This window comes from Artemia sp. Qi Xiang Cuo, chromosome 3 (assembly GCF_049724085.1).
Source record: "Artemia sp. Qi Xiang Cuo chromosome 3, ASM4972408v1, whole genome shotgun sequence".
Classification (NCBI taxonomy): Eukaryota; Metazoa; Arthropoda; class Branchiopoda; order Anostraca; family Artemiidae; genus Artemia; species Artemia sp. Qi Xiang Cuo.
Genome location: NC_142796.1, coordinates 80,272,991 through 80,299,755, shown reverse-complemented (window position 1 = coordinate 80,299,755; position 26,765 = coordinate 80,272,991). Strand labels below are relative to the sequence as shown.

At 36.3% G+C, this 26,765-nt stretch overlaps 1 protein-coding gene across 5 annotated transcripts in view; it reads right to left on the bottom strand.

The window, feature by feature from the left end:
• Alr (Evr1_Alr domain-containing protein Alr) overlaps window positions 1-26,765 on the bottom strand; it is a 160,384-nt gene that overhangs the window by 748 nt on the left and 132,871 nt on the right. For all 5 annotated transcript variants that reach the window (XM_089086625.1, XM_089086626.1, XM_089086629.1 and 2 more), the window contains one exon: window positions 4,038-4,185. In XM_089086625.1, the coding sequence (XP_088942751.1) occupies window positions 4,038-4,185 (148 nt within the window). The remainder of the gene's footprint in view (window positions 1-4,037; window positions 4,186-26,765) is intronic.

The following is a 26,765-nucleotide window of genomic DNA, read 5'->3' as shown; positions in this document are numbered from 1 at the left end:
ATAGCAAATTGACTCGTGAGCTGAGCAGAGCGTCAAACGAAAGCTGCAAAGAATTAGGTTGAATATTTATCATTCTGTTTGCTTTAGCGTCAATAAAAATGCTAGAGAGAAATTTTTCCCCAATAAAATTGTTTTTATATGAAAGTTTTTATGAAAATATGTGAACAAGACCTCTAGAAAAAATTTGAATTCCTGATTAAGAACTTGGAATATGTTTCCAATGAAAGAAGTTCTCAATATATCAAAATCTTCTAATTTGGTTTAGAATCTGACTCGAATTATAGTTGTTTTAACAGAAGTAGAATCTTAAACCCAGCTAAAAAAAAAACGTTTTATCAACTTAAGATACGCATAGAAACTTGCCTGTTGTCGCATACTGTTCCGGGTCTTACCGGAACGGAAGAGCAGAAGTAGAAACTTGAAAATGGCTTCCTGGGCCGTGATATGAGCTGTAGATTCATTGCACAAAGGGTTTTATTCACAAAACACAACAAATTTCTGTCGTAAGTTTTAAAACTGCTCTCTACATTCGTTTGATGTTTTCTTGTCTTCGATTAATGTCTGTTTTTAATATCCTATTCGGAGTTACCCAAAATGAGGGGACTGTTGTCCCCATTGACCTCACCCTATTTATGATTGATTTAAGATTTTCCCCTGACTATGCCTCGAGATTCGAATTTGGGCTAGATAACCACCCTCCTCAATTCTTCCCTTTTGTCATTGGGGAGTTGAGGCAAGTCAAGATGGAATATATTCATCACAAGATTAGATTCATATTTGCTTTTTATACAGCTAAAGATTAAGTTCCAAAAATGATAAGATAAACTTTGAAATTCAGAAATCTTTCAGTTTTTAAACTCGAAGTGGTATTTCTAAAATCGACTCAAACTACTCGTTGGAAACTTATACTCGTTTTGAATCAACGAATTTGCCACGTGATAAACCACACATGTAGTACCAGGGGCAGGTCTATTCATACTTGAATAATACTTTTTTTTTTGTTTTTTTTTCAAAATTATGAAGCTTTTAGGGAAGTAAAACTACCAGTTTTTTTTTTATTTTTATTGTTGCAAAGTTGAACCATGAAAATAAATAAGCATAACCAATTAGCTAAATTTCACATCGCTTTTCGTCCTTACAAATTCAAACATCAACTATCTATTAATCCCCGAAGACAACTTCCCCTTCCAAGAACAGCTACATCTTAAGATATTTTGTACTGTGCGTTTTAGCTTTTTTTTGTACTTAAATTTCTTCTTCTTTTTTAAAATTTGGAACCTGCGCTAGAACACAAGCGACGTTAAGGCATACAGAGAAAATTTTCTTTTTAGTTTTCTAAGCCGTATATAATTGCGTAAGCTTCCACTTAGCCAATTCAAATAAATTCAATTTCACTGTCCTTGGTACTTGAAGTGATACAAGTTTCTAGCCTTTGCTTATATCTTTCAAGAATCAACTCCATCAAACTTTGTCAGAAACTGTGATACACATATATAGGCTACAATATTAAGCAGCTTTCTGATTATCAAAAATTTGTATTATGCCCTTAGACCGCTTGCGTCCGCTCCCGTTGTTACAGGTTCTTTGAAATTTACAAACGCAGGCATATAGCATAAATTTAATTTGGAGTGTGTTGACGTTAAAAAAAAAACGTAGAAAATGTAGGATATTACAGACAAATTTGTTGTCACCTTGTTTTTTCTTTTCTTATTTTTTACACACGCTGTATGTCTGGACATATTGTTATTTTTTTCGTCACCCAGAACGTAAGAGTCAGCCTCTTATTTCAAGAACAAGCTAATTGTCAATTAGTATGTTTAAATTTAGTGCCTAAAAACAGGAGAATACGTCTCCTCCAGGTTTCTCCCAAGAACCTTTGAAAAATTACGTTCTAAAACTGTTGTTCTTGGTGATCCCAAGCAATTCTCTGCTAACCCCTACCCCCCTCTGAAAGCCAGATTTTGCAAAGGGACACGGTCAATTTTTAATTTCGATATCCAGTAAAAGACATTTAATGATCAATTACATGGTGATAAGGTTTGTGGTAGGAAAATGCATGATTACAGGGTTTCTAGGACCTGGCTGAACTAGCTCAATTAGATGACAAGTAGAACTGGGGAAAGGTTAAGGTTTTTTATCCATTATTTCCAAACCCAAAATTACGAACAGGGAATAGAGTGAAAACAAAATGCACTTTAAATGTGCTAAAAATTAGATCCGGGAATCGTATCGGAGTCAAGACTGAGAAATGGAATCGAAAAAAAAAAAAAAAACGGCTTCGTCCTATCACCATTATTAACCAATAATTGAACACAGCTTTTTAATGCTGTTCTTGTTCCATTAAAAGCCAGAGGATAAAATACATTGAAAAATCATTAAACAAAACAAGCAAAATCTTAAATACAGGAATGCGAGAAAGAGTGCCAAAAGGATTATGGTTAATCAGGTTTCGAAACATTCTTGAGATTCGAGTAAAAATAAGTAAAGTTTCAAAAAGGTGCAAATTCTCTAAAATTTGGTGATTTTTGAGCAGTTTATTTTTGTATAAATATGTTTGACGCTATTTATTTTTGTTTTTTAATTGTGTTTTCTTCTGTTTTTCTTTTGTCCGTGCTCCGTCCTTTTTTTTTTTTTTTTTTTTTTAGGACGGGTTTTCAAAAAAATAATTAATTCAGTCTTGGCCCCTTTCTCATAAGAAACTACGACGATGCCTATAAAACAAAACGAATTTACGAAGTTCATAAAAATCACACATTGTTTTTACTTATCCAAATGAATTTGCAACGGAAATAGTAACTGAATATAATAATTTTGCTTGATTTGTGTAATGTATACAAACAAGCTATTACTTAAGATCAAGGAGGGGGAGTTTGCCGCATTCAACTGATGCTCCTGGCTCATTCAACCTTACCCTCGAAAATACATGAGAGGTGCTACCAAAAAGCTATAGGGTTTACTATGTGCATGCTACTGAGAAGATCAATAGCGCTTGATACAATTATTCAGTTGGCATCCGTCTACCTCAGTATACGATATTTTTATCTTGAAACAAGCACAAATAAGCGATACACATTTTCCTGATAGAATCTTGACACTCTAAAGGGTCAGGATTGACACCATCATTTGCAACAATTTTGTTAAGAGCTAAAAGGTGCATCATTTGATGGATGGTATATGCAGGGGCACTGTTAAAGCACACGTTTTCAGCGAATGTGCTTCCTCAGTTCCGGTTTCTTCGTATTTAGGCGTTGTTTCTGTAGTGACCAGGGCACAAATGGGCGTGTGTGTGTGTAAATTTTGAAAATCACCTTTTTTTTGTACCTTTATTTAAAGAAAAGGCCCTATATTTTGCCGCATTAAAGCCCCTGATGGCGTCTCAAAACGTCGCCGAGAAAGACATAATTTAGCAAATAACACACTTGAACAGAATTGCGATAGTCCTCGGAGGTCAGTTTTCTTGGCATTTTTTTTTTTATTTTTGCCAATGGATATCCTCCTGGATTCTCACCAGCCTTTAAAATGGATGCCAGTTAAAAGGTATGTCTTAACTAAAGAGTTTTCTCGAAAAGATGCTTTCCCAGTCATAAAAATAGCACATGTTATCAGGTAGATTACACAAGGAAAGATGCGGACTGAATAAAGTTTCAGGTCCCCTGATTGGATGGATCTAAATCTTTGTACCCCAAAACTAATCGATTTAAGCAGGCAGACCTTTTCATATAGCAACTCATGAGTGACATTCTGTACACTTGTATGGTTTTCGACTTATTGTTCAGAAACCATTGCAACTTAGCATTCAAGGATTCCCCTTCTGCGTCACTTAGCTATTGACCAAACCGGACATCAGTTACGAAGAAGATTGCAAATATTGTGACAAAATATCTTCGTTTCAACCTTCACAAGGTAAGTAGTCTTGGATGATTTTGCTGAATGCTGAGTTCAAAACGATAGTTTTCAATGAATTCAGAGGGGATACAGACACCTCTGTAAAAACTAGTATGGTACCTCTACTGAAATAATTTAAAAGTTATACTCACTCTCGTTTGAAATCTTCAGCGCAATAAGAACAAGGATAGAACCTCGAAAAAATGCGTAAAAAATTTTTCATATCATTTTGGTCTTGCTCAGAAGGTCTTTCCGGGTAGTATGCGGCCATAGTATGAAGGAAATTCCATGTACTCCGACCTGAAAATTTAGACAGACAAAGGTGAGGGGTAACTTGGCAAAACAATAAGACTGAAAAAATGGTTTCACTTAAGCTCTACTTGTATGCTTAATATGAAAGAAAAGTGCCAATTTGATTTTATAGTAATCGTCATTTCAGCAAAATCATTTATTTTGTTTGATAGGATATGCTTTATTAGTAATTCTCTCACTATCCATATTAGGTACAGCTTTTCTAAAAGTAAGAAGATCGATTAGCTCCTCAACTGCCCTCCCAAGCAAGGAAGTTGTACTCCAAGAAACCTTAGCCTATTCGTAATGCGTCTTGTTAACAGAAGCTGATTTATCAATAGTTCGTTTTTCGCCTCTGAACAATGGAATTGCTCAAATGGCTCTTATTTAATAGCCTTTGATGAATTGTTAACCTGGTTTATCTGTGAATTGCAGTACAAATACAAAGATTTTGTTTGTTCATGGCAAGAATCATATAAAATGCGAAACATATTTCGCACCTTAATGTGAAATGGATTTATTGGTTGTATTGAATATGCGACAAACCCCTTTATAAGAAAGATGGCAAGAGTAAGTATGGTAATCATAGAGGTATTGGCTTGGAACAAATTAATTAGCATGATGATGCTTATTAGACTAAGAGATGATGTAGGCAAATTCTTACATGAAGAACAGTGCAATTTTAGGAAAGGGAGAGGATGCATTGACCTAATTTTCACTCTTAGATTATTAACTGAGAAGTATCTGAGACATTAGAACCCTTTAGTACTGAATTTTATAGATTATGAACAGGCGTTTGATTCAAACCATAGTAACAGCTTTATTGAAGGTCCGATCCTTAAATAGTAGACCAGATAAGTCCACATTAAAGTGATTAGTACTATTTACGAGAACAATATTGCTGCGGTCAAGGTCGAAAGTAGAGTTAGTGGCTGGTTTGGTGTCGAATAATAAGTTAAGCACAGTTGTATACTATCCCCGTTTATACGGATTCTTTGGCAAACTCTGTCCTAATGACAACGGTAAAGGCTATGGGAGAGCATGGAATCGACTGGGAAGGTAAATATCTCCCAGACTTAAATTATGCAGACGTTAGCCAAATGGATGATTTGCAGGAATTTTTGCGAGTTGAGGGTGCAAGAATACGTTTGAAAATATACGTTAAGAAGACAAAGTCGCTTAGACTAGGGATAAATGAAGCTGAAGAGGTGATGTTGCACAACGAAAAGGTCAATCATATGGATATGTTCACTTAGCTAGGTAGTATTATTGACAAAGATGGCGGATGCAGTTAAAATGGAAAGCGTAGAATAGCCAAGGATCAGTGTATTCTTTTATGTCAAAAAAAAAAGCTTGAAAGAATAGGAAGGCAAGTCTGTGAACCAAGAGTAGTATATTGAAAGCTACGATAGTGACAGCGGTCAAGTACGGTTCTGAGACGTGGGCGGTTCGGAAGGCAGAGGACAATTTTCTAGAGTTTGTTGTTTTTAGAGGAATTGCGTACCGACAGCTTTAGGTACCCGATTGACTGGACTAACCGTATGTCAAATAACACGGCCGTCCAAAAGTAAAAACGCGTATATACACTTTTCATTATTCCGAGAAAATCGTCATCAAAGTTTCTCAAGTTTTGCGGCACTTTTCCCACCCATTGCGCCACACTAAACACAGGATTGAAGTGAAAAGTTGTTAGGATTAGTTTTAGACAGTATTTTTTCATATTATGCAATTAAAATAGATGCCGAAGTTTGCTGACACTGCTAAATGTCGATTTTTCAACTTTGGCAAAAGGGGCGAAATGCTGCAGATACATGTTTTTACCAGAAAAATCTTTGCAGGGGATGTTATTAGGACATTCTTGCATGCACCATTCGATTAACTGTTTTGAACTGAATTCAGTGGTATATCTAACTCGAAAAGTGACTTTTAACGTATATACGCGTTTTTACCTTTGGACGGACAAACAACCTGTACGAAAAATGTGGCGTTATCCAATTTCTAGAGCTATCGTTAAAGGAAGCTTTGCTTTTGGGTAGGGCACATTTTAATTTACTGATGAAGGATGACAGATTGTCACTCGTGTGTCCTCTCAATGTATAAAGACAAGCTATATCTCTTTCAAATCAGAATAATTCAAAGGTCGCTTCCTTAATTATCCGAAGGAGAGGTTAACTCAGGGGCGTCAATTCGTGAAACTGCAATAGAGTCAAAGGATCTTTTCATCTTTTTATAATAATTATACAAAAAAAGTTGTTTTTCAATATCTAGGAGGGGTTGGTGCCTTTTGTGCTTTTTTTCAACGAAAACATAATTTTTTTTATCAAAACCTAGGAAGGCAATTAGCAGCCCCCTCCTTCAAGCAGAGCCCGCTGAATTAGACCCACAGAAGATTTTATCCTCCGTAAATCCCACTCAAAGATGGCCACGCGCTAAAAAAAAAAGTGACACTGAGCTAACTGCAATAGTATACTGCGTGTTGAATATGCGATAATATAATAATGATGAGTTTTCACGATTAGAGTCAGAGAATGGAAATTTTTCTTAGTTACAGTTATGCAAACTCAGTCGTCGCTCAGCCTTTTTAAGTCTATTCACGAGCTATTTTTTTTTTTATCAAAACCTAGGAAGGCAATTAGCAGCCCCCTCCTTCAAGCAGAGCCCGCTGAATTAGACCCACAGAAGATTTTATCCTCCGTAAATCCCACTCAAAGATGGCCACGCGCTAAAAAAAAAAGTGACACTGAGCTAACTGCAATAGTATACTGCGTGTTGAATATGCGATAATATAATAATGATGAGTTTTCACGATTAGAGTCAGAGAATTGAAATTTTTCTTAGTTACAGTTATGCAAACTCAGTCGTCGCTCAGCCTTTTTAAGTCTATTCACGAGCTATTTTTTTTTTATCAAAACCTAGGAAGGCAATTGTCAGTCCCCTCCTTCAAGCAGGACCCGCTGGATTAGACCCACGCAAGATTTTATCCTCGGTAAATCGCACTCGAACATGTCCACGCGCTAAAACAAAAGTGACAGTGAGCTAAGTGCAATAGTATACTACGTACTAAATATGCGATAATATACTAATGATGAGTTTTCATGATTAGATTCAGAGAAGGGAAATTTTTCTTAGTTACAGTTATGCAAACTCAGTCGTCGCTCAGCCTTTTAAAGTCTATTCATGAGCTATATCATAATTCATGGGCTGGCTGATATGAAGACCCGAAGGTACTGAACATTGCACATTCCGACAACAGCAGGTTGCAACCATGGAAAAATAACTTTACCTGCAGAATGTTGCACCCGTCTAAATGTTTGTGGGGAATGATACAGTGATGTCAATTTACATAAATTTAGGGGGTGAGGGACAAATTTGTCATTTTTTCAATCCTCTTAATGAAAATACCAAAAAAGGCATTTCCGAGGAAAAAGCCACCAAAAGAGGCATTTAGAAACGGGGGGGGGGAGGGATACCACCTGAATTAACGTCACTGGAATGATGTCAAATTAAATAATGTAACTTACTCGTTAATACAGTCTGGGGGGCTTTTGTTTAAACGAATTCCCACGAAACGTCTGTACTTCAGATGCCATGTGAGGCAGAAAATTGCTGACCCTTCTGCAAGTACACGTTAAAAGTAATTACTTGCTAATAAGATAAACAAAGTCCATCACATTCCCGAACAAAGAAAAAAAAGGTAGAGTTGCTAATTGCCCCCGCTCTAGATTTCGAAAGTAGTTTTTTTTTTGCATTTTCGTTAAAACCGCGAATTGACGTCCCAAAGGGGAGGGAGAGGTTCCAATATTGCTATTGGCTAAGAGTGTAGCCAAGATCAAGCAAACAAGATTCTGCATCGCGTTATGAAATCTAAAAAAACTTTTGCATCTACGACTTTTGTAGACAAAAAAGGGATCCGTTCCGAATACCCCCTGTACTATCTTTAAAACAATTTCCCCGCCTCTTAAACTTCCAACTTCACTCTAACTAAACCACCAACATTACTGAGCATGCAAATGTATGAGCAAGATATTATTTTTGGATATCAAGACCAGCAGGAATCAAACGGAAAGTAAGAAGTCCTCTAATGGGTAGGATAGAGGTCAAACAAACAATAGCTTCATTGAGGGGGAGCAAGGAGGCATTGACCCCCGCAAGATCTCCTTAGATTTTGGAAAAAAAAATCTTTTTTCGTTATTTTAATAGAAAAATGGCATTTTTGGTACTTTTATTGAAAAACTTGAGACATCAACAAGATTCTCTCCACTCTAGATTTGAATAATACATTTTTGCCCCTCCCCCTAATTTCTGTGAATTGATGCTACGGAAGTTTCACAGAAGGAAATAAAGAGTGGAGTTCCGAGTAAGGAGAGGTGGATGAAGATCAACCAGAGAAATCTTGGTCTTGGCCTCAGACCAGGGACGCACACAGGGATTCTCACCCACCCCCAGAAATCCTAGATTTTTTCGAGTTTTTTTTCATTTAACCCCTTTTTTATTCTCCCCCCCCCCATAAAAATCCTGGGGCTGGCGCTTCCTCCCGGAAAATTCCTCACAAGCAGAATTGAGCACCCATGGAGAAAGTACAAAATAGGTACCTCAACATGTCGATAAGATGTCCTAAGTGGCAATAAAAGGACCAGATATCGAAAAAGGTTACAGGACAGGGGCTGATTAGTCTCCGATCACTTTCGACTCTAAAAAAACAAACTAGAACTGTCAAGTTCTTATCGAATGACCATTCTTGGAAGTTTCTATGACCACGAGGGGGAAAATGGGGATGAGTGGGGGGAAGGCTCCCTCCTATACGAAATAAATTCTGCTCGTTTCGGGGTTTACTTTCACAGTAACGACGTAGACCAGAAATATTCCCGGAAATCAAGAGGGATTATTATCAATCTCTACCGCCACTCCCCTTTCTTAGAACTAATTCCGCATTCATCTGAAAGCTAAATGAGAGTTAGGATATTTTGGCATTAATATGCATCCTTTGAGGCATATACCCCCCCCCTCCGCCTAACCACAGAACGATCAGAGAACCCGATTGTAAAGGTTTCAGGCTCTCATCCACAAAAATTAAAAATTTTGTATTTTCTGCCAAAGAAACATCATGGATGTTTTTTTTTTCCAGGGATGATCGTATAGAGCCAAGAATCCTAGAAGATCAGGAGAAGGCTCATTCGAAACAAAAATTTAAAAGTTTTAGTGTCCTTTTAAGTGACCAAGCAGATTGGAGGGCGACTAGCCCCCTTCCAATGCCCATTTTCCCCAGACATCCGACTGAAATTTTGAGATAGCCATTTGGTTCGGCATAATTGAAAGGCGAGGGCCAATAAATATGCCTCTGGGGATGATATGACCCCCCAGAGCATGTAGGGCTGTATGTTCTATAATTTATCCATTGTTTACATATACAGTGGTATTGGTTATTGGGAAACATACGGACATCTTTCACAGGGGGGGGGGCAGCAATAGAGCCAAAGAAGGGAAGGGTTTATTTTTGTTTATTTAAACTATTGCTTGCTTATTTGGAATAAGGAGTTCTGTTCGTTTTAAATTTGCTTGGTTCTGTCTAATGGATTGACTCCGAGTTATATTCATTTTTTCTGTTGTTAGTTTTTCCACTGTTAGCTTTTTAAATTCTTCTAATTAAGGTTTTTATTTATTTTTAATTTCCGTGTTGTCTGTTTTGTCTTTTTATTGTTATCCGGTTTGCTTCGTTCCTATTTTCGCAAAGAAAATCTGAACATGTTTTCTTGAGACTTTCTCAAGGATTTCTTCTTAGGAAAAGTCCCTTTTTATTCTCAAGAAGACTTAGACTTTTTAATTCTTTTGATTAGTTTTATTCCTTTTTAGTTTCTGCGTTGTCTGTTTTTGTCTTGTCATTTTTACTCGGTTTGTTTCGTTCACATTTTGATCGGTAAATATTATGAACTGTTTGAGTCCATTTTTTTTTTATTTTGTTACTGAAACAGGCATATTAAATTTCATTAAAAAGGCAGACATCTGGTTCTTTTATTACCCCTTAAGTCACATGATCGACATTTCGAGGTACCTATTTTTGCGGCTACTCAACTTTGAATGTGGGGGAATTTTCTGGGGGGAGGGTGGTGAATTTTCCAGGGGAAAACTCCTAACACCAAAAAATCATGTGTATGTGCCTGTATTTCCAGCTTTATGTAGTAATGAGCTGTTAGTGGTAGTAGCAGTAAAGTTAACTACATCATCTAACAGTGAGAATTTGTTTCTTTAATCTTCCATTGAGTACTATTGTCCATTGTACAATGTTCCATGGTTGCAATTTTCAATTAGTGCCATCGCCTTGGGATTCAACTTTCAAATAAGTATAAGGTGAAAGTGATTGTAGGTGTTAGGGATTATATTCTGAATTGGCTCTGATTTCAGAGAGAAACACTTTGTCTATATAGACGAATTAACCTTGGAGGTTAGAAACTAAGGATATCTGGAGCCATAACGCTAGACAATCCTATGCTACTTACTTCTTCCGTGGATACAATGTAATAAGGGTATAACTCCCAACGATCATGTTGGGAGCAATCGTTTTTAGGGTACAATCAGTCTGGGTTAACCCGTCATGTTTAATTATCCTTGATTTGGCTTAAAGCTCTTGCTCGGCAGTGTCGCAGGCATCGATGGAACCAGATGTCAGCAAATTTAGTCGTCTCTAGAGTGGTCAGCTATGGAAGAGAATCGGAGCATGTTGGGGTTAAAGCTTCGGGTAGTGAGTAGCCCGCGAATGATGTAAGTCCATTTTGTGCGTGGTCTACATGTGGGGCGTTTCCAGTTCGATCAAAGTCGAAGGTGAGTCGGGCGGGTGTTTGAGTGAGCAGGCAAAGTAGATGGCCATGCGGACGCAATGAGCAAGATTCGGTTTGTTCAGACAAAGGTGGTTCGATAAACTACCGGAGGATCTCCAAGTCCTGTACCCTGTCAATAAAGTTAGAATATATCGCTTGCCTCATGCTTATGAAAACAACCATGTACAAGATGAGAATAGCAATAGAAAACTTGAAGAAGAGGAGATCAACATCATCGACGCAATCGAGATTATTGAAGCTATGAAGAAACTTTTCGAATGAATATCGGGGGAAGAAATGAGCGATTTTTCATTGACAGTGCAAAAGGATTTGCCAGAATAAGATAAGTCGATCCAGACGCAAATTTCGTCAGACATCATTGTCGGCGACTTGGACCATCTCGTTTTGACCGCCGAGCTCAAGCCAAGCCAAGATCTCAATGTGTCCTTTCTATAGACAACATTTTAGAATCCTCCCTGAAAGGTTGACTATAATGATGAGAGACAGTCTCAGAGCTTGTCTTTTCAATTTTCAGCCATTTTAGTTCTTACTCTTGCTTTTTAAGTGGACTTTGACGTTCAGCTTAAGCAAGCCAATCGGCTTTGTAAATTAGCTGCGTCAGCCCCTGTTGCAGTTGCTGCTGCCGAAAGAACATTTAGCAAGGTCAAGTTTGTTAAAAATTTGCTGAGAACTGCCATGGTTGATTTTGACTAGATTCCCTCATGTTGTTGGCGAATGAGAAAGACCTCACCGATGCCATTGACTTGAACAAGATTGCCCAGAGATGGTTCACTTTGAAGAAAAGGTCTTTCAATATAATCATACAAATGTAGCTGCTCATAGTTATGCATTTAAACATAAGGCATTCCGTTTTAGCTACTTGTTTGTCTCCGTAGATAAGTATAAGTGATAAAGGATCAATGTATAATAAATTTTGACGAGTCGTATACTGTGATCTAGGAGTCATTTAAATGAAGGGATCTCCCCCCCACTCTGACCTGGGTGCTTCGAACCAACCCTGACAGTGGATTGATTCTGTTCGTGGCAATATAGAACCCAGGGATGGATCACTGCTGCAGTAAGGCTATATACCAAGCACGGATCCAGAGCCTTAATTTGGGAGGGGGGGGGGAGAGGCTGCAGCACCAAAAGGAGAAACTGTAACATCCCTCCTCTACAATTTTGTTTAAAATAATTGAATTAAGGCCGGGTTTGCTATTGACGTAATGTAGCGCAAAGGAAGATCAACTGGCTCAATTTGAGCCAGTTTGATTTTTTGTCCAAATTTGTTTTTTTTTTCTATCAGACTAGAAGAGAACTTAATCAAGTTCAGAACATGATGTCAAGAAAAAAAAGGACAAATGAGTAAAGGGGGTTATAAATGGTGCTAGTATACCTAGCCTAGTAGCAGGAAATTCACCCTCCAAAGAATGTTACTGCTCAAAGAACCTCGTTGAGGTGCGCCAGAAAGGGTAGTTAGCCTTATGATGCCTTACAGCGGGTTCTACGTGTGAAAATAAGAATAGCCAGGTTTCAAGTCAAGGGAGATGTGAAATATGCTCACTTAACTATTGACATAACTTGGTGGAAAAAATTGAGGAGCGAAATTTGCGACTCCCGATTGGTATGAGGCGACACATTGTTCTTAAATCTCTTTACAGTAGGATGTAAAACCATTCGGCATAAACAAAGATACAACCTTGACCCTTATAATAGATGACAAGCTGGTATCTTCATCACAACTCTAAGCTATTTCAGTACCACCAAATGAGGCAGACATTAGATTGCTGGCAGATAAAATTGGCATCATTGTCAGGGTACTTCATATGACGTTGTATGGCTGCTAGCAATGAGGCAAACAATTATAGCGTTGGTGAAGCAGTCTTGATTTTTGTTAAGCTCAGTGATGGAAATAAAATCATCCCATTTGGACGTATGTATTACGTACACTTCATCTGTGTCTCTGTCTCCGGAGATCTTGGATAAATGATGCCAACCTTTGCATGCTTAAACAGGCCACAACACTGTCACTGTCCAACCTTCTTGTCTTGGGTCTGCACTCCCTTGGGCTCTCCCTAACAACACAGGAACGTTTCAGTCTTGCGTTTATAACACATACCGTCTTTGAACAATTTTAATGCGTTGTTATGTTTCATTGTTTTTATTCATTGTTTGTATTCATTGTTTTAATTTCGGTAATTTCCCATTATATGGGCCTTTACATGGAAACTAGTCACGAAAAGCCCGGTTTTGACGGGTTAATTCAAGAGATTGCTATAGAGTAATGCAATATATAGCGTGGTTTTCCTTGCGTAAACGATATTTAAACTGTTGTTTTTTGGGGTTTAGGGGGGGAAATGGTACCTAGGTAGGGTTACGTATTTAATATATGCTACGCTTTACCCCCCCCCCCTAATTTGCAAATATATAGCCCATATTTGTTTCTAAACTATAATATTTTTATTCTATTGTATTTAATTTCATTATCATTAACCAAACTTAACTTCTTAGAAAAGCCCATATAATGGGAAAGTACCCGTATTTAATACATGCAATGCTTTGCCCCCCCCCTAATGTGCAAATATATAGCCCAAATTTGCTTATTAACTATTATATATTCATCCTATTTTATTTTATTTCATTAGCATTAACCAAACCTGACTTTTTAGAAAGGCCCATATAATAGGAAAGTACCAAGAAAATGACCCGTTTCCCTGGGTGATTTAATTTTGCAGACTTATCTTAGTTTTGACAAGATTTTTTAAGAAACTAGGTTTAAGATGGGGGGGGGCAAATTGGGGTTTGGGAGCAGTTGCCCCTTCCACCTGCTCCATAGAAAATTAAACTCCTTTTTGTGATTGAATTGATCAGTATATTTGGAAAGAGCATAGTAAAGGAAGAGAATATTCACCTTGTCCCTATCTCAGATATGGAATCTCAATTATGGTAGGCTATAATTTAACCCAATTTCACAGAAAAATAGCCTCCCGTTGCTTATCTAACTTATGTATAATGTGGCTTTTATTTGCTGCTTTGACGAGCCTGGACTCCCCTTAAATAATATCTCCCTTTCAATTTGAAAGAAGAAGCAAGCAATTTCTACACCAACAACAATAAAGATACAAGATTTTCTTGGCCGAGTCACGACGTAGGCAATAATGCTCCTACACTAATGAATCAAATAAAGAAATTTATCACCGAAATCGTGGCTTGTGCCTTTTTGCAAATTTCACAATACGCCCGCGATCAAACATTTTTCAGTCTTGACGTAATATCTTTTGGATAAAACTTTGTTTGTTTTTGATTATTATCTTTCTTTTGTTTGAAATAAATATGCTAGTCGATTCGATTCCCACTGGAAACACTTTTTTTTTATATTTACACATCCGGAAAAATGCTTTATTTTTTAACTTCGCATCTAGAATTTCAAGGGATCAATTTTGGTCTTTAAATTTGAAATTTCATTATAATTAATATTTGGCCAGCAGTTTCCATTGAAATTCGAGATATGCTAATTTACGAATAAAAGATATTATTGGCATTGGACCGGGAAAAATATCACAATTCCCGCTGAAATATTGATCACTCCAAAAAAAAGGATATTTAGCACTAACAAAAATTAACATTGAAATTCGAGAAGGGCTAATTTATAAATAAAATAGAAACAACAGCTTTTCGGCAACAAGAGGCAAAAAAGGGAATTTTTCTATTAAGAAGAGCGATATACTTTATTAAAATTATTACGGTTTAAATAATTTTAAATCTATTTATAAAAAGACAGTAATTAGTGGTAAACTATAAAAGAAAAATCTTTTCAACCTGACACAAATCAACCTGCAAAGCAACAATCGAGACGTATTTATGATCCTATAAAAATATAATATCAATCTGTAGAATGATAAGACTGGCAAATACTACAATTTCCACAAAAATATTGATCATTTCGAAAAAAGTGAAAAAAAGGATATTTAGCACTAACAGAAATAACTTAACTACCAATATACAAACTTACAACTCCCTCATCACTTATACAATTTTTCATGGGATTCAGCTAAAAGTACAAATTGGTAGTTAAGTTATTTTGAATTATGATAAATTCACAGTTATGAAGATATACAGCTTTTGATACCCGACCGACGATATGGCCCATTTTTCAGTTTTCAAGTTACGCCAAAAATTATGACAAAATTACGCCACAGCTTACAAATGCGGCCAGACCCCCCCCTCCCACCTCCGCACCCAATGGTCCCATGTATAGCCCTGATAATGCATTTCATCGTTACATCAAAGCTTCTATATTAAACCGGCTGTCTTCTCAATTTGCAATTTATCTCCGTGTGGGATTGACTGCTTAATTTACCAGAATATTATTTGAAATGATTTAAAGAATGTATAATAATGGAAGGCAACATGAAATTCTGATTAGTTGAAATATTCTTGATAATATAAATTAAGAATTTCGTTTTTTTGGCGTTTCATTTTAATTTTTATATACTCTTTGGGATATTTAAGAAACCACCAGGAGGGAGGGGGAGGGCATTCGCGAGTTAATTAATTATTATAATATTTGAAAGGAGCATACGGTAAGGAATTGAGCAGTATTTTACCCTTGTCTGTATCTCCAGTTATGGAATCTCGTATAATTATATTAACCTAACATTGCACCTATATCAACGCAAATCTCGAAGTTGAATTAGAAAATTTAATTCATTTCATTCAGGAAATTTGTATCTACTGGATTTTAAGAGTCGTTTCCAGTTAGACCGCATCTCAGTCCCTTTCTCCCTTCCCCCCTCCTCCCCCCGTTCCTGGCAGAGCCGTTACAAGGGTTGGTGGCGCCCGGGGAAAAATTAATTACAGCGCCTCTCTCCCGACTCAATATGAGCAAAAATAGCCAAATTAAAGTGAAAAATTGGATCAAAGTAGACGATTCCCTAGACGCCCCCCCCAAGCCACGGCTCTCGGGGCAACTGCCCCCCCCTAGGAGCGGCTCTGATACCTGGATATAACCATAGGTTACATCTAAGAGCTGAATTGTTTTCTCGGTTTCTCGGTATATGCTGTACTTGTTTCTCATAAACAATTGATCCAATGCCAATTATACCAATTGTCGATAAAAATTAAAACCGAAATTTTTAATATAGCCTTTGATTTCGACTTAATATACAGTTCGTTACCACGAAGTGTTTGATTTCGGTCTTTTTACAGGGGCAAGTAGCAAGCACGGATGCAAGGGGGAGACGATGGGGGAGATCCCCCCAAACGTATTTTTTAAGAATCCTTCCTAAATTATACTATTGAGTACTATATAAGACAAATAAGGACTGAAAAATCGATCGTTTTCTGAAATAAAAACAATGAAACATATCAACGAAAACCGCAATGAAAACCACGCTATGTATTGCATTACTCTATAACAGTCTTTTGAATTAACCCGTCAAAAACGGGTTTTTCGTGACTGGTTTCCTTGTAAAGGCCCATATAATGGGAAAGTACCGAAATTAAAACAATGAATACAAACAATGAATAAAAACAATGAAACATATCAACACATTAAAATTGTTCAGCATTTATAAATTGTGAAGGAGTCCGGCATTTAGAGAGATAGTTTTACCCAGAGTCTGCTTAAAACAACAATCAAATTTAGTTTCTAGTCCTAAGTTAGGGCAATCTTACAGCTTGAATATTCCACTTTCGTGACGGGCTTTTCGTGACTGTTTTCCTTGTAAAGGCCCATAATGGAAAAATACCGAAATTAAAACAATGACTACAAACAATGAATAAAAACAATGAAACATATCAACGCATTAAAATTGTTCAAAGACGGTATGTACTATAAACGCGAGACTGAAAGGTTCTTTTGCTGTTAGGGAGAGCCCAAGGGAGTGCATACCCAAGACAAGAAGGTTGGACAGTGACAGTGCTGTGGCCTGTATAAACATTCAAAGGTTGGCATCACCTATCACTGTTCCCCGGAGACAGAGACACAAATGAAGTGTACGCCATACATACGTCCAAATGGAATAATTTTATTTCCATCACTGAACTTAAAAAAATTCAAGACTCCTTCACCAACGCTGTAAATGTTTGCCTCATTGGTAGCAGCCACACAACATTGTATCATTTATATGAAGTACCCTGACAATGATGCCAATTCATCTGCCAGCACTCTAATGTCTGCCTCATTTGGTGGTACTGAAATAGCTTATAGTTGTGATGAAGATACCGGCTTGTCATCAAACAGTTCGTGGTATCGAACTGTAAGTAAGGAGCAACCCGGCTCAATAGTAACCAAAACTCTAAAAAACGGAATTTTGATACATCAGATACATCAGAAAAATCAGATTTTTATGCTGATTTCAAATATATAAGTTTCATCAAGTTTAGTCTTACCCATCAAAAGTTACGTCTTATTCTCGAAAAAGGGGGAAAACAACCCCTAAAAGTCATATAACTTTAATGAAAATCACACCATCAGATTCAACGTATCAGAGAACCCTACTGAGAGGGAGAGGTTTCAAGCTCCTATCTGCAAAAATGTGGAATTTTGTATTTTTGCCAGAAGAAAGATCACGGATGCGTGTTTATTTGTTTTTTTTTTTTTGTGTGTGTTTTTTGTTTCCAGGGGTGATCGTATCGATCCAGTAGTCCTAGAATATCGTGAGAGGGCTCATTCAAACTGAAATTAAAAGTTCTAGTGCCCTTTTTAAGTGACCAAAAAGATTAGAGGGCAAATGGGCCCCTTACCACGCCCATTTTTTTTCCTGAAGTCACCCAATCTAAATTTTGAGATAGCCATTTTGTTCAGCATAGTCTAAAATCTAATTAATATGTCTTCTAGGATGACTTAATCCCTCACAGTTCCCGGGAGAAAGGTTGCAAGTTATAAACTTTGCTCATTGTTTACATATAGTATTGGTTATTGGGAAGTATACAGGCCTTTTCAGGAGGAATTTTTTTACTAATGAGAGGTCGGGGTCGGAGTAAGGGTTACGGAGGAGGATATTTCCTTGGGGGAAGGAACATTTCTATGAAGGGGGCGTCAAATTTCCCAGGATTATTTAAAAAAACGATCAGAAATTAAATAAAAAAATCAGTTTTTTTCAACTGAAAGTAAGGAGCAAGATTAAAACTAAAAACGAACAGAAATTATCACGTATATGAGGGGTTTTGCCCCTAGTCAATACCTTGTTCTTTACACTAAAGTTATTTTTAAGTGCTTTCAAAAGAGCTATCTATTCTGATTATCCAACCTTTGTGATTCAGGGGGTTTGTGATTCGAACAAATTCGAACTTTAGCGTAAAGAGCGAGGTATTGACTAGGTAGCGAACTCCCTAATATACGTAATAAAAACATACGAATATAGAAATTCGTTACGTAAGTTAATTCGTAAGTTACGTCAGAACAAAATGTCGAGAAAGCCAATTAGCCAAAAAAAAGGGAAATTAATATGCGAATTTCATTTTAATTATTCATGTACGGTGAGCCAAAATCAAAGCTGCATTAATTCAAAAACCTTCAGAAATTAACTAAAAAAAAAGTTTTTTTTTAACTTGTACAAGTAACAAGTTTTCTAACAAGTTTTTTGTAACAAGTTTTTTTAGCGTTTCAGTCTTGCGTTTATAACACATACCGTCTTTGGTATGTTTCATTGTTTTTATTTCAGAAAACGATCAATTTTTCAGTCCTTATTTCTCGTATATAGCACTCAATAGTATAATTTAGGAAGGATTCTTAAACAATCCGTTGAGGGGGGGGGGAGTTTTAATTTTTTTCCGACAATTGGTAAGATAAGATTTGTATTCATTATCAATACACATACAAATCAATACACATGCTAGTCCCCCCAAAGGCTCCTTGGCCTGTAATTAGGGGAGTATATACGGACAACAAACTCAGAGAACAATAGCCAATTAATTACTGAGATAAAAAAAAAGAAGAAAAAAATAGTACAAAAAAACAAACAAAAAAAACAAACCAAACATCAATAAAGCATAACATAATTCATTTCTCTGCATATTATTCTCAAATCAAAAAGGTGATCTTCATACCCTTCAACAATTAAATGAAAAACTATTGCCAACCATTCAAAACACAAAAATAAGCCACGAGCAAAGCTGTGCATAAGAAAAAAAAAAAAAAAAAAAAAAAACACTTATAAATTTTTACTACAATTCTTTTTACTAGTCTTTTGAAGGTGCCAAACGAGTGGCATTCTCGAGCCGAATCGGGAAGGTGTCCCATGTCAAATGACACGCAACAAAAGGATTAAAATCGGATATTATTGTTGGTGTATGGGGAATTTGGATATTTAGAGAACTACGGAGTTGATAATTTGACCGATCAGATACAAAAGAAGACGTAAATCTAAGGGACCTAGGATTATCACCATGGAGCTGAAGAAAATCGAAAGACGCACAGGGAAGAATATAAAGTTTTTTAATATCAAGTAATGGTTTGGTTGCCGAACGATTTACATCCTGGAAAAGATTAATAGCTTTATCGTAAGTATTCGAAAGCGGTTTGAGAGAAGAAGGGAAAGTAGACATCCATATGACTCGACAATAGGAAACATAAGAATGAATTAAGCTATGAAATACGATTCTTAGAATTGGTCCTGGAAAAATGTTTGAGTTTTCTTAGAATACCGAGGTTTCTGCATACCTTCATTTTAATCAAATCAATATGAGGTTTAAAAGATAAATTTTCATCTAGGAGTATACCTAGGAAACGGACATGGCCATCCTTTGGTCTACTAATAAAGCCTTTGGATATATGAATTTCAGATAATTGAGGACAAGCCTGAGATATACGAGAAAAACTAGTTTTAGAAACATTTAAGGCAAGAGAGTTAGCATCAAACTAAATTGAAACTCTCTCGAAGAGGTACACTAACTTTGTACGAACCTCATGCTCTGTTCTCCCAGAAGTAATAAGGGCGGTATCATCAGCAAAAGTAACAAGAGAATCCGAGGTATGCAAACTATATTTATGGGTACGGGAGAATGTTGGACGACATAGACGACAGTAATAAACAGGATTTTTATTTCTAACTGCAAAAATTAGGTCATTTACATAAATTAAAAACAGTACCGGCCCCAAAAATTGACCCTTGAGGGACCTCCTGGTCAACACTTGATAGTGAGCGAAAAAGCGGACCAACAGAAATTATTCTACCAGACATGACAGACTTGAACCAATAAAACGCACTACCTCTTACGCCAAAATGAGAAAGTTTAAATCAAAGAACACTGTAGGTTAAAGAATCAAAGGCTTTACAAATATCCACAAGCAAAGCAGCAAGAATCTAAAGGGTGTCTAGGGCAGAGTGAAGATTATTCAGTACAAATGCACAAGCACGCTCACTCGAATGATTTGCTCAAAATCCAACTTGAAAATCGTGAAAAAAAATCTTAAGAAGTAAGAAAATTCTTAAGACGAGAAAGCATCGCCTTCTCAAATTTTTTGCTAAACACAGACAACAAAGAAATTGGATGGATCATTTCGTGTCCTCCCCTTATATAATATGATGACTCTAGCACGCTTGACACTACCCGGCAAAATACCATGCTGAAAGGAGAAGCTAATAAGTTTCGTTAAGGGAGAAATAATGTAAGGAGGCATGAACTTAATTACTTTACTAGGAATATTATCAGGGCAAGACGAAGAATTTTTCAATCCCATAACAATTTTAATAACCTCTTTCTCCGTCGCTGGTTCCAAAAACATTGACTTCATACAAGATAAGACCTGAAGTTGGATCTTGAAGGAGAAGAACTAACAACCGAAGCGGTCCTTTTACCAATATTCGCAAAATATAAAGTAAATGCATCTTGAACATTCAGTTCACCTTCGATGATTTTGCCATCGAGATCCAAAAAAGAAGGGACTGATGCACACTGAAAAGACGGCCTAAGCACAGAATTTATAACCTGCCAAGTTTTTCGTATATCTTTACCACAATCTGAAAAACAATTAAAATGATACTGGGACTTGGCCTTTCAACATACAGAATTGTAAATATTCCTATAAATTTTAAATCGCTGAAAGCAAATAGCTTTCATCGAGGAGCTAGCAGACTTAAAGGCCCTCCAGAGATTATTTTTGTCTCCTACAACTCCTAAGGAGATCAGGGGTCATCCAAGGATTTAGAGGAAAAGCATTCTTAGACTTACGATTAGACGGTGAAACAGAAGAAACGTCAAGAACAGCTTCTTTAATAGACTCATAAAAAGTATCAAATAAATTACCCAAATCAGAATAACTCTCAAAAGTACCCCAAGAAATTTCTGCCAATCTTGACCTAAGAAGCGTCAATTCCACTTCATCAAATCTAAAAGGCCTCTTACCAGACTCACCAATCCTCTCAATAGTCAGTTTATCAAAACAGTGTCTAGAGTAAACAGGGAGATGGTCAGAAAGGTCACACACTAAAACAAAATTTTGGATCAAGGTAGCCGTATATATCCATTAAATTTATATTAAAATGTCCCATAATAATTAACTCAGTCGGCTGTTTGAGGATGGTATCCAGTAGATCATAAAGGGTGTGTAGAAACAGTGGAATAGAGCCACTAGGAGATCGACAAATAATACCAACAATTAAATCTTAACCTCCACATTTAATATCTACGAAAAGTGACTGAAAGACACCTTCGATATTTCTGGATAAATCCATTCTAAGAGAATATAGGAGATTATTAGAAATATATAAAGCAAGACCACCTATGGCCATCTTTTGTCGATTCAATCGCTCCATTTTATAACCTGGCATAGTATTATTGGCATTGGACCAATTGTTTATGAGAAATAGGTACAGCGTATATTGCAAACACGATTACACTCCATATGATCATCCATATATATATATATATATATATATATATATATATATATATATATATATATATATATATATATATATATATATATATATATACATACATATATATATATATATATATATATATATATATACATATATATATATATATATATATATATATATATATATATATATATATATATATATATATATATATATATTAGCAATGTGATTCTTTACAAACTCCAGATTTACTATATATGTAGCCCAAATTTGTTTATAAACTATTATATATTCATCCTATTTTATTTTATTTCATTAGCATTAACCAAACTTGACTTTTTAGAAAAGCCCATATAATGGGAAAGTACCCGTATTTAATACATGCAATGCTTTACCCCCCCCCCCCTAATGTGCAAATATATAGCCCAAATTTGCTTATTAACTATTATATATTAATACTATTTTATTTTATTTCATTAGCATTAACCAAACCTGACTTTTTAGAAAGGCCCATATAATAGGAAAGTACCAAGAAAATGACCCGTTTCCCTGGGTGATTGAATTATGCAGACTTATCTTAGTTTTGACAAGATTTTTTAAGAAACTAGGTTTAAGCTGGGGGGGGGGAAATTGGGGTTTGGGAGCAGTTGCCCCTTCCACCTGCTCCATAGAAAATTAAACTCCTTTTTGTGATTGAATTGATCAGTATATTTGGAAAGAGCATAGTAAAGGAAGAGAATATTCACCTTGTCCCTATCTCAGATATGGAATCTCAATTATGGTAGGCTATAATTTAACCCAATTTCACAGAAAAATAGCCTCCCGTTGCTTATCTAACTTATGTATAATGTGGCTTTTATTTGCTGCTTTGACGAGCCTGGACTCCCCTTAAATAATATCTCCCTTTCAGTTTGAAAGAAGAAGCAAGTAATTTCTACACCAACAACAATATAGATACAGGATTATATCGGCCGAGTCACGACGTAGGCAATAATGCTCCTAAACTAATGAATCAAATAAAGAAATTTATCACCGAAATCGTGGCTTGTGCCTTTTTGCAAATTTCACAATACGCCCGCGATCAAACATTTTTCATTCTTGACGTAATATCTTTTGGATAAAACTTTGTTTGTTTTTGATTATTATCTTTCTTTTGTTTGAAATAAATATGCTAGTCGATTCGATTCCCACTGGAAACACTTTTTTTTATATTTACACATCCGGAAAAATGCTTTATTTTTTAACTTCGCATCTAGAATTTCAAGGGATCAATTTTGGTCTTTAAATTTGAAATTTCATTATAATTAATATTTGGCCAGCAGTTTCCATTGAAATTCGAGATATGCTAATTTACGAATAAAAGATATTATTGGCATTGGACCGGGAAAAATATCACAATTCCCGCTGAAATATTGATCATTCCAAAAAAAAGGATATTTAGCACTAACAAAAATTAACATTGAAATTCGAGAAGGGCTAATTTATAAATAAAATAGAAAAAACAGCTTTTCGGCAACAAGAGGCAAAAAAGTGAATTTTTCTATTAAGAAGAGCGATATACTTTATTAAAATTATTACGGTTTAAATAATTTTAAATCTATTTATAAAAAGACAGTAATTAGTGGTAAACTATAAAAGAAAAATCTTTTCAACCTGACACAAATCAACCTGCAAAGCAACAATCGAGACGTATTTATGATCCTATAAAAATATAATATCAATCTGTAGAATGATAAGACTGGCAAATACTACAATTTCCACAAAAATATTGATCATTTCGAAAAAAGTGAAAAAAAGGATATTTAGCACTAACAGAAATAACTTAACTACCAATATACAAACTTACAACTCCCTCATCACTTATACAATTTTTCATGGGATTCAGCTAAAAGTACATATTGGTAGTTGTTATTTTGAATTATGATAAATTCACAGTTATGAAGATATACAGCTTTTGATACCCGACCGACGATATGGCCCATTTTTCAGTTTTCAAGTTACGCCAAAAATTATGACAAAATTACGCCACAGCTTACAAATGCGGCCCGACCCCCCCCCCCTTCCCACCTCCGCACCCAATGGTCCCATGTATAGCCCTGATAATGCATTTCATCGTTACATCAAAGCTTCTATATTAAACCGGTTGTCTTCTCAATTTGCAATTTATCTCCGTGTGGGATTGACTGCTTAATTTACCAGAATATTATTTGAAATGATTTAAAGAATGTATAATAATGGAAGGAAAGATGAAATTCTGATTAGTTGAAATATTCTTGATATTATAAAGTAAGAATTTCGTTGTTTTGGCGTTTCATTTTAATTTTTAGATACTCTTTGGGCTATGTAAGAAACCACCAGGAGGGAGGGGGAGGGCCTTCGCGAGTTAATTAATTATTATAATATTTGAAAGGAGCATACGGTAAGGAATTGAGCAGTATTTTACCCTTGTCTGTATCTCCAGTTATTGAATCTCGTATAATTATATTAACCTAACATTGCACCTATATCAACGCAAATCTCGAAGTTGAATTAGAAAATTTAATTCATTTCATTCAGGAAATTTGTATCTACTGGATTTTAAGAGTCGTTTCCAGTTTGACCGCAACTCAGTACCTTTCTCCCTTCCTCCCTCCTCCCCCCGTTCCTGGCAGAGCCGTTCCAAGGGTTGGTGGCGCCCGGGGAAAAATTAATTACAGCGCCTCTCTCCCGACTCAATATGAGCAAAAATAGCCAAATCAAAGTGAAAAATTGGATCAAAGTGGACGATTCCCTAGACGCCCCCCCAAGCCACGGCACTCGGGGCAACTCCCCCCCCCTAGGAGCGGCTCTGATACCTGGATATAACCATAGGTTATATCCAAGAGCTGAATAGTTTTCTCGGTTTCTCGGTATATGCTGTACTTGTTTCTCATAAACAATTGATCCAATACCAATTATACCAATTGTCGATAAAAATTAAAACCGAAATTTTTAATATAGCCTTTGATTTCGACTTACTATACAGTTCGTTACCACGAAGTGTTTGATTTCGGTCTTTTTACAGGGGCAAGTAGCAAGCACGGATGCAAGGGGGAGACGATGGGGGAGATCCCCCCAAACGGATTTTTTAAGAATCCTTCCTAAATTATACTACTGAGTACTATATACGACAAATAAGGACTGAAAAATCTATCGTTTTCTGAAATAAAGACAATGAAACATATCAACGAAAACCGCAATGAAAACCACGCTATGTATTGCATTACTCTATAACAGTCTTTTGAATTAACCCGTCAAAAACGGGTTTTTCGTGACTGGTTTCCTTGTAAAGGCCCATATAATGGGAAAGTACCGAAATTAAAACAATGAATACAAACAATGAATAAAAACAATGAAACATATCAACGCATTAAAATTGTTCAAAGACGGTATGTACTATAAACGCGAGACTGAAAGGTTCTTTTGCTGTTAGGGAGAGCCCAAGGGGGTGCAGACCCAAGACAAGAAGGTTGGACAGTGACAGCGCTGTGGCATGTATAATCATGCAAAGGTTGGCATCACTTATTACTGCTCTCCGGAGACAGAGACACAGATGAAGTGTACGCCACACATACGTTCAAGTGAAATAATTCTATTTCCATCACTGAACTTGAAAAAAAAAAATCAAGAGTCCTTCACCAACGCTATAAATGTTTGCCTCATTGCTAGCAGCCACACAACATTGTATCATTTATATGAAGTACCCTGACAATGGTGCCAATTCATCAGCCAGCAATCTAATGTCTGCCTCATTTGGTGGCACTGAAATAGCTTAGAGTTGTGATGAAGATACCGGCTTGTCATCAAACAGTTCGTGGTATCGAACTGTAAGTAAGGAGCGACCCGGCTCAATAGTAACCGAAACTCTAAAAAACGGAATTTTGATACATCAGATACATCAGAAAAATCAGATTTTTATGCTGATTTCAAATATATAAGTTTCATCAAGTTTAGTCTTACCCATCAAAAGTTACGCCTTATTCTCGAAAAAGGGGGAAAACAACCCCTAAAAGTCATATAACTTTAATGAAAATCACACCATCAGATTCAACGTATCAGAGAACCCTACTGAGAGGGAGAGGTTTCAAGCTCCTATCTGCAAAAATGTGGAATTTTGTATTTTTGCCAGAAGAAAGATCACGGATGCGTGTTTATTTGTGTGTGTTTTTTGTTTCCAGGGGTGATCGTATCGATCCAGTAGTCCTAAAATATCGTGAGAGGGCTCATTCAAACTGAAATTAAAAGTTCTAGTGCCCTTTCTGAGTGACCCAAAAAATTGGAGGGCAACTTGGCCCCTCCCACGCTCATTGTTTTTCCCGAAGTCACCCAATTAAAATTTTGAGATAGCCATTTTGTTCAGCATAGTCGAAAATCTAATTAATATGTCTTCTAGGATGACTTAATCCCCCACAGTTCCCGGGGGAAGGGCTGCAAGTTATAAACTTTGCCCATTGTTTACATATAGTATTGGTTATTGGGAAGTATACAGGCGTTTTCAGGAGGAATTTTTTTACTAATGAGAGGTCGGGGTCGGAGTAAGGGTTACGGAGGAGTATATTTCCTTGGGGCAAGGGACATTTCTATGAAGGGGGCGTCAAATTTCCCAGGATTATTTAAAAAAGATCAGAAATTAAATACAAAAATAAGTTTTTTTCAACTGAAAGTAAGGAGCAAGATTAAAACTTAAAACGAACAAAAATTATTATGTATATGAGGGGGTTTGCCCCCTAGTCAATAGCTCGCTCTTTACACTAAAGTTTTTTTTAGTACTTTCAAAAGAGCTAATTAACCAACCTTTGTGATTCAGGGGTTTGTGATTTGGACAAATTCGAACTTTAGCGTAAAGAGCGAGGTATTGACTAGGTAGCGAAATCCCTAATATACGTAATAAAAACATACGAATATAGAAATTCGTTACGTAAGTTAATTC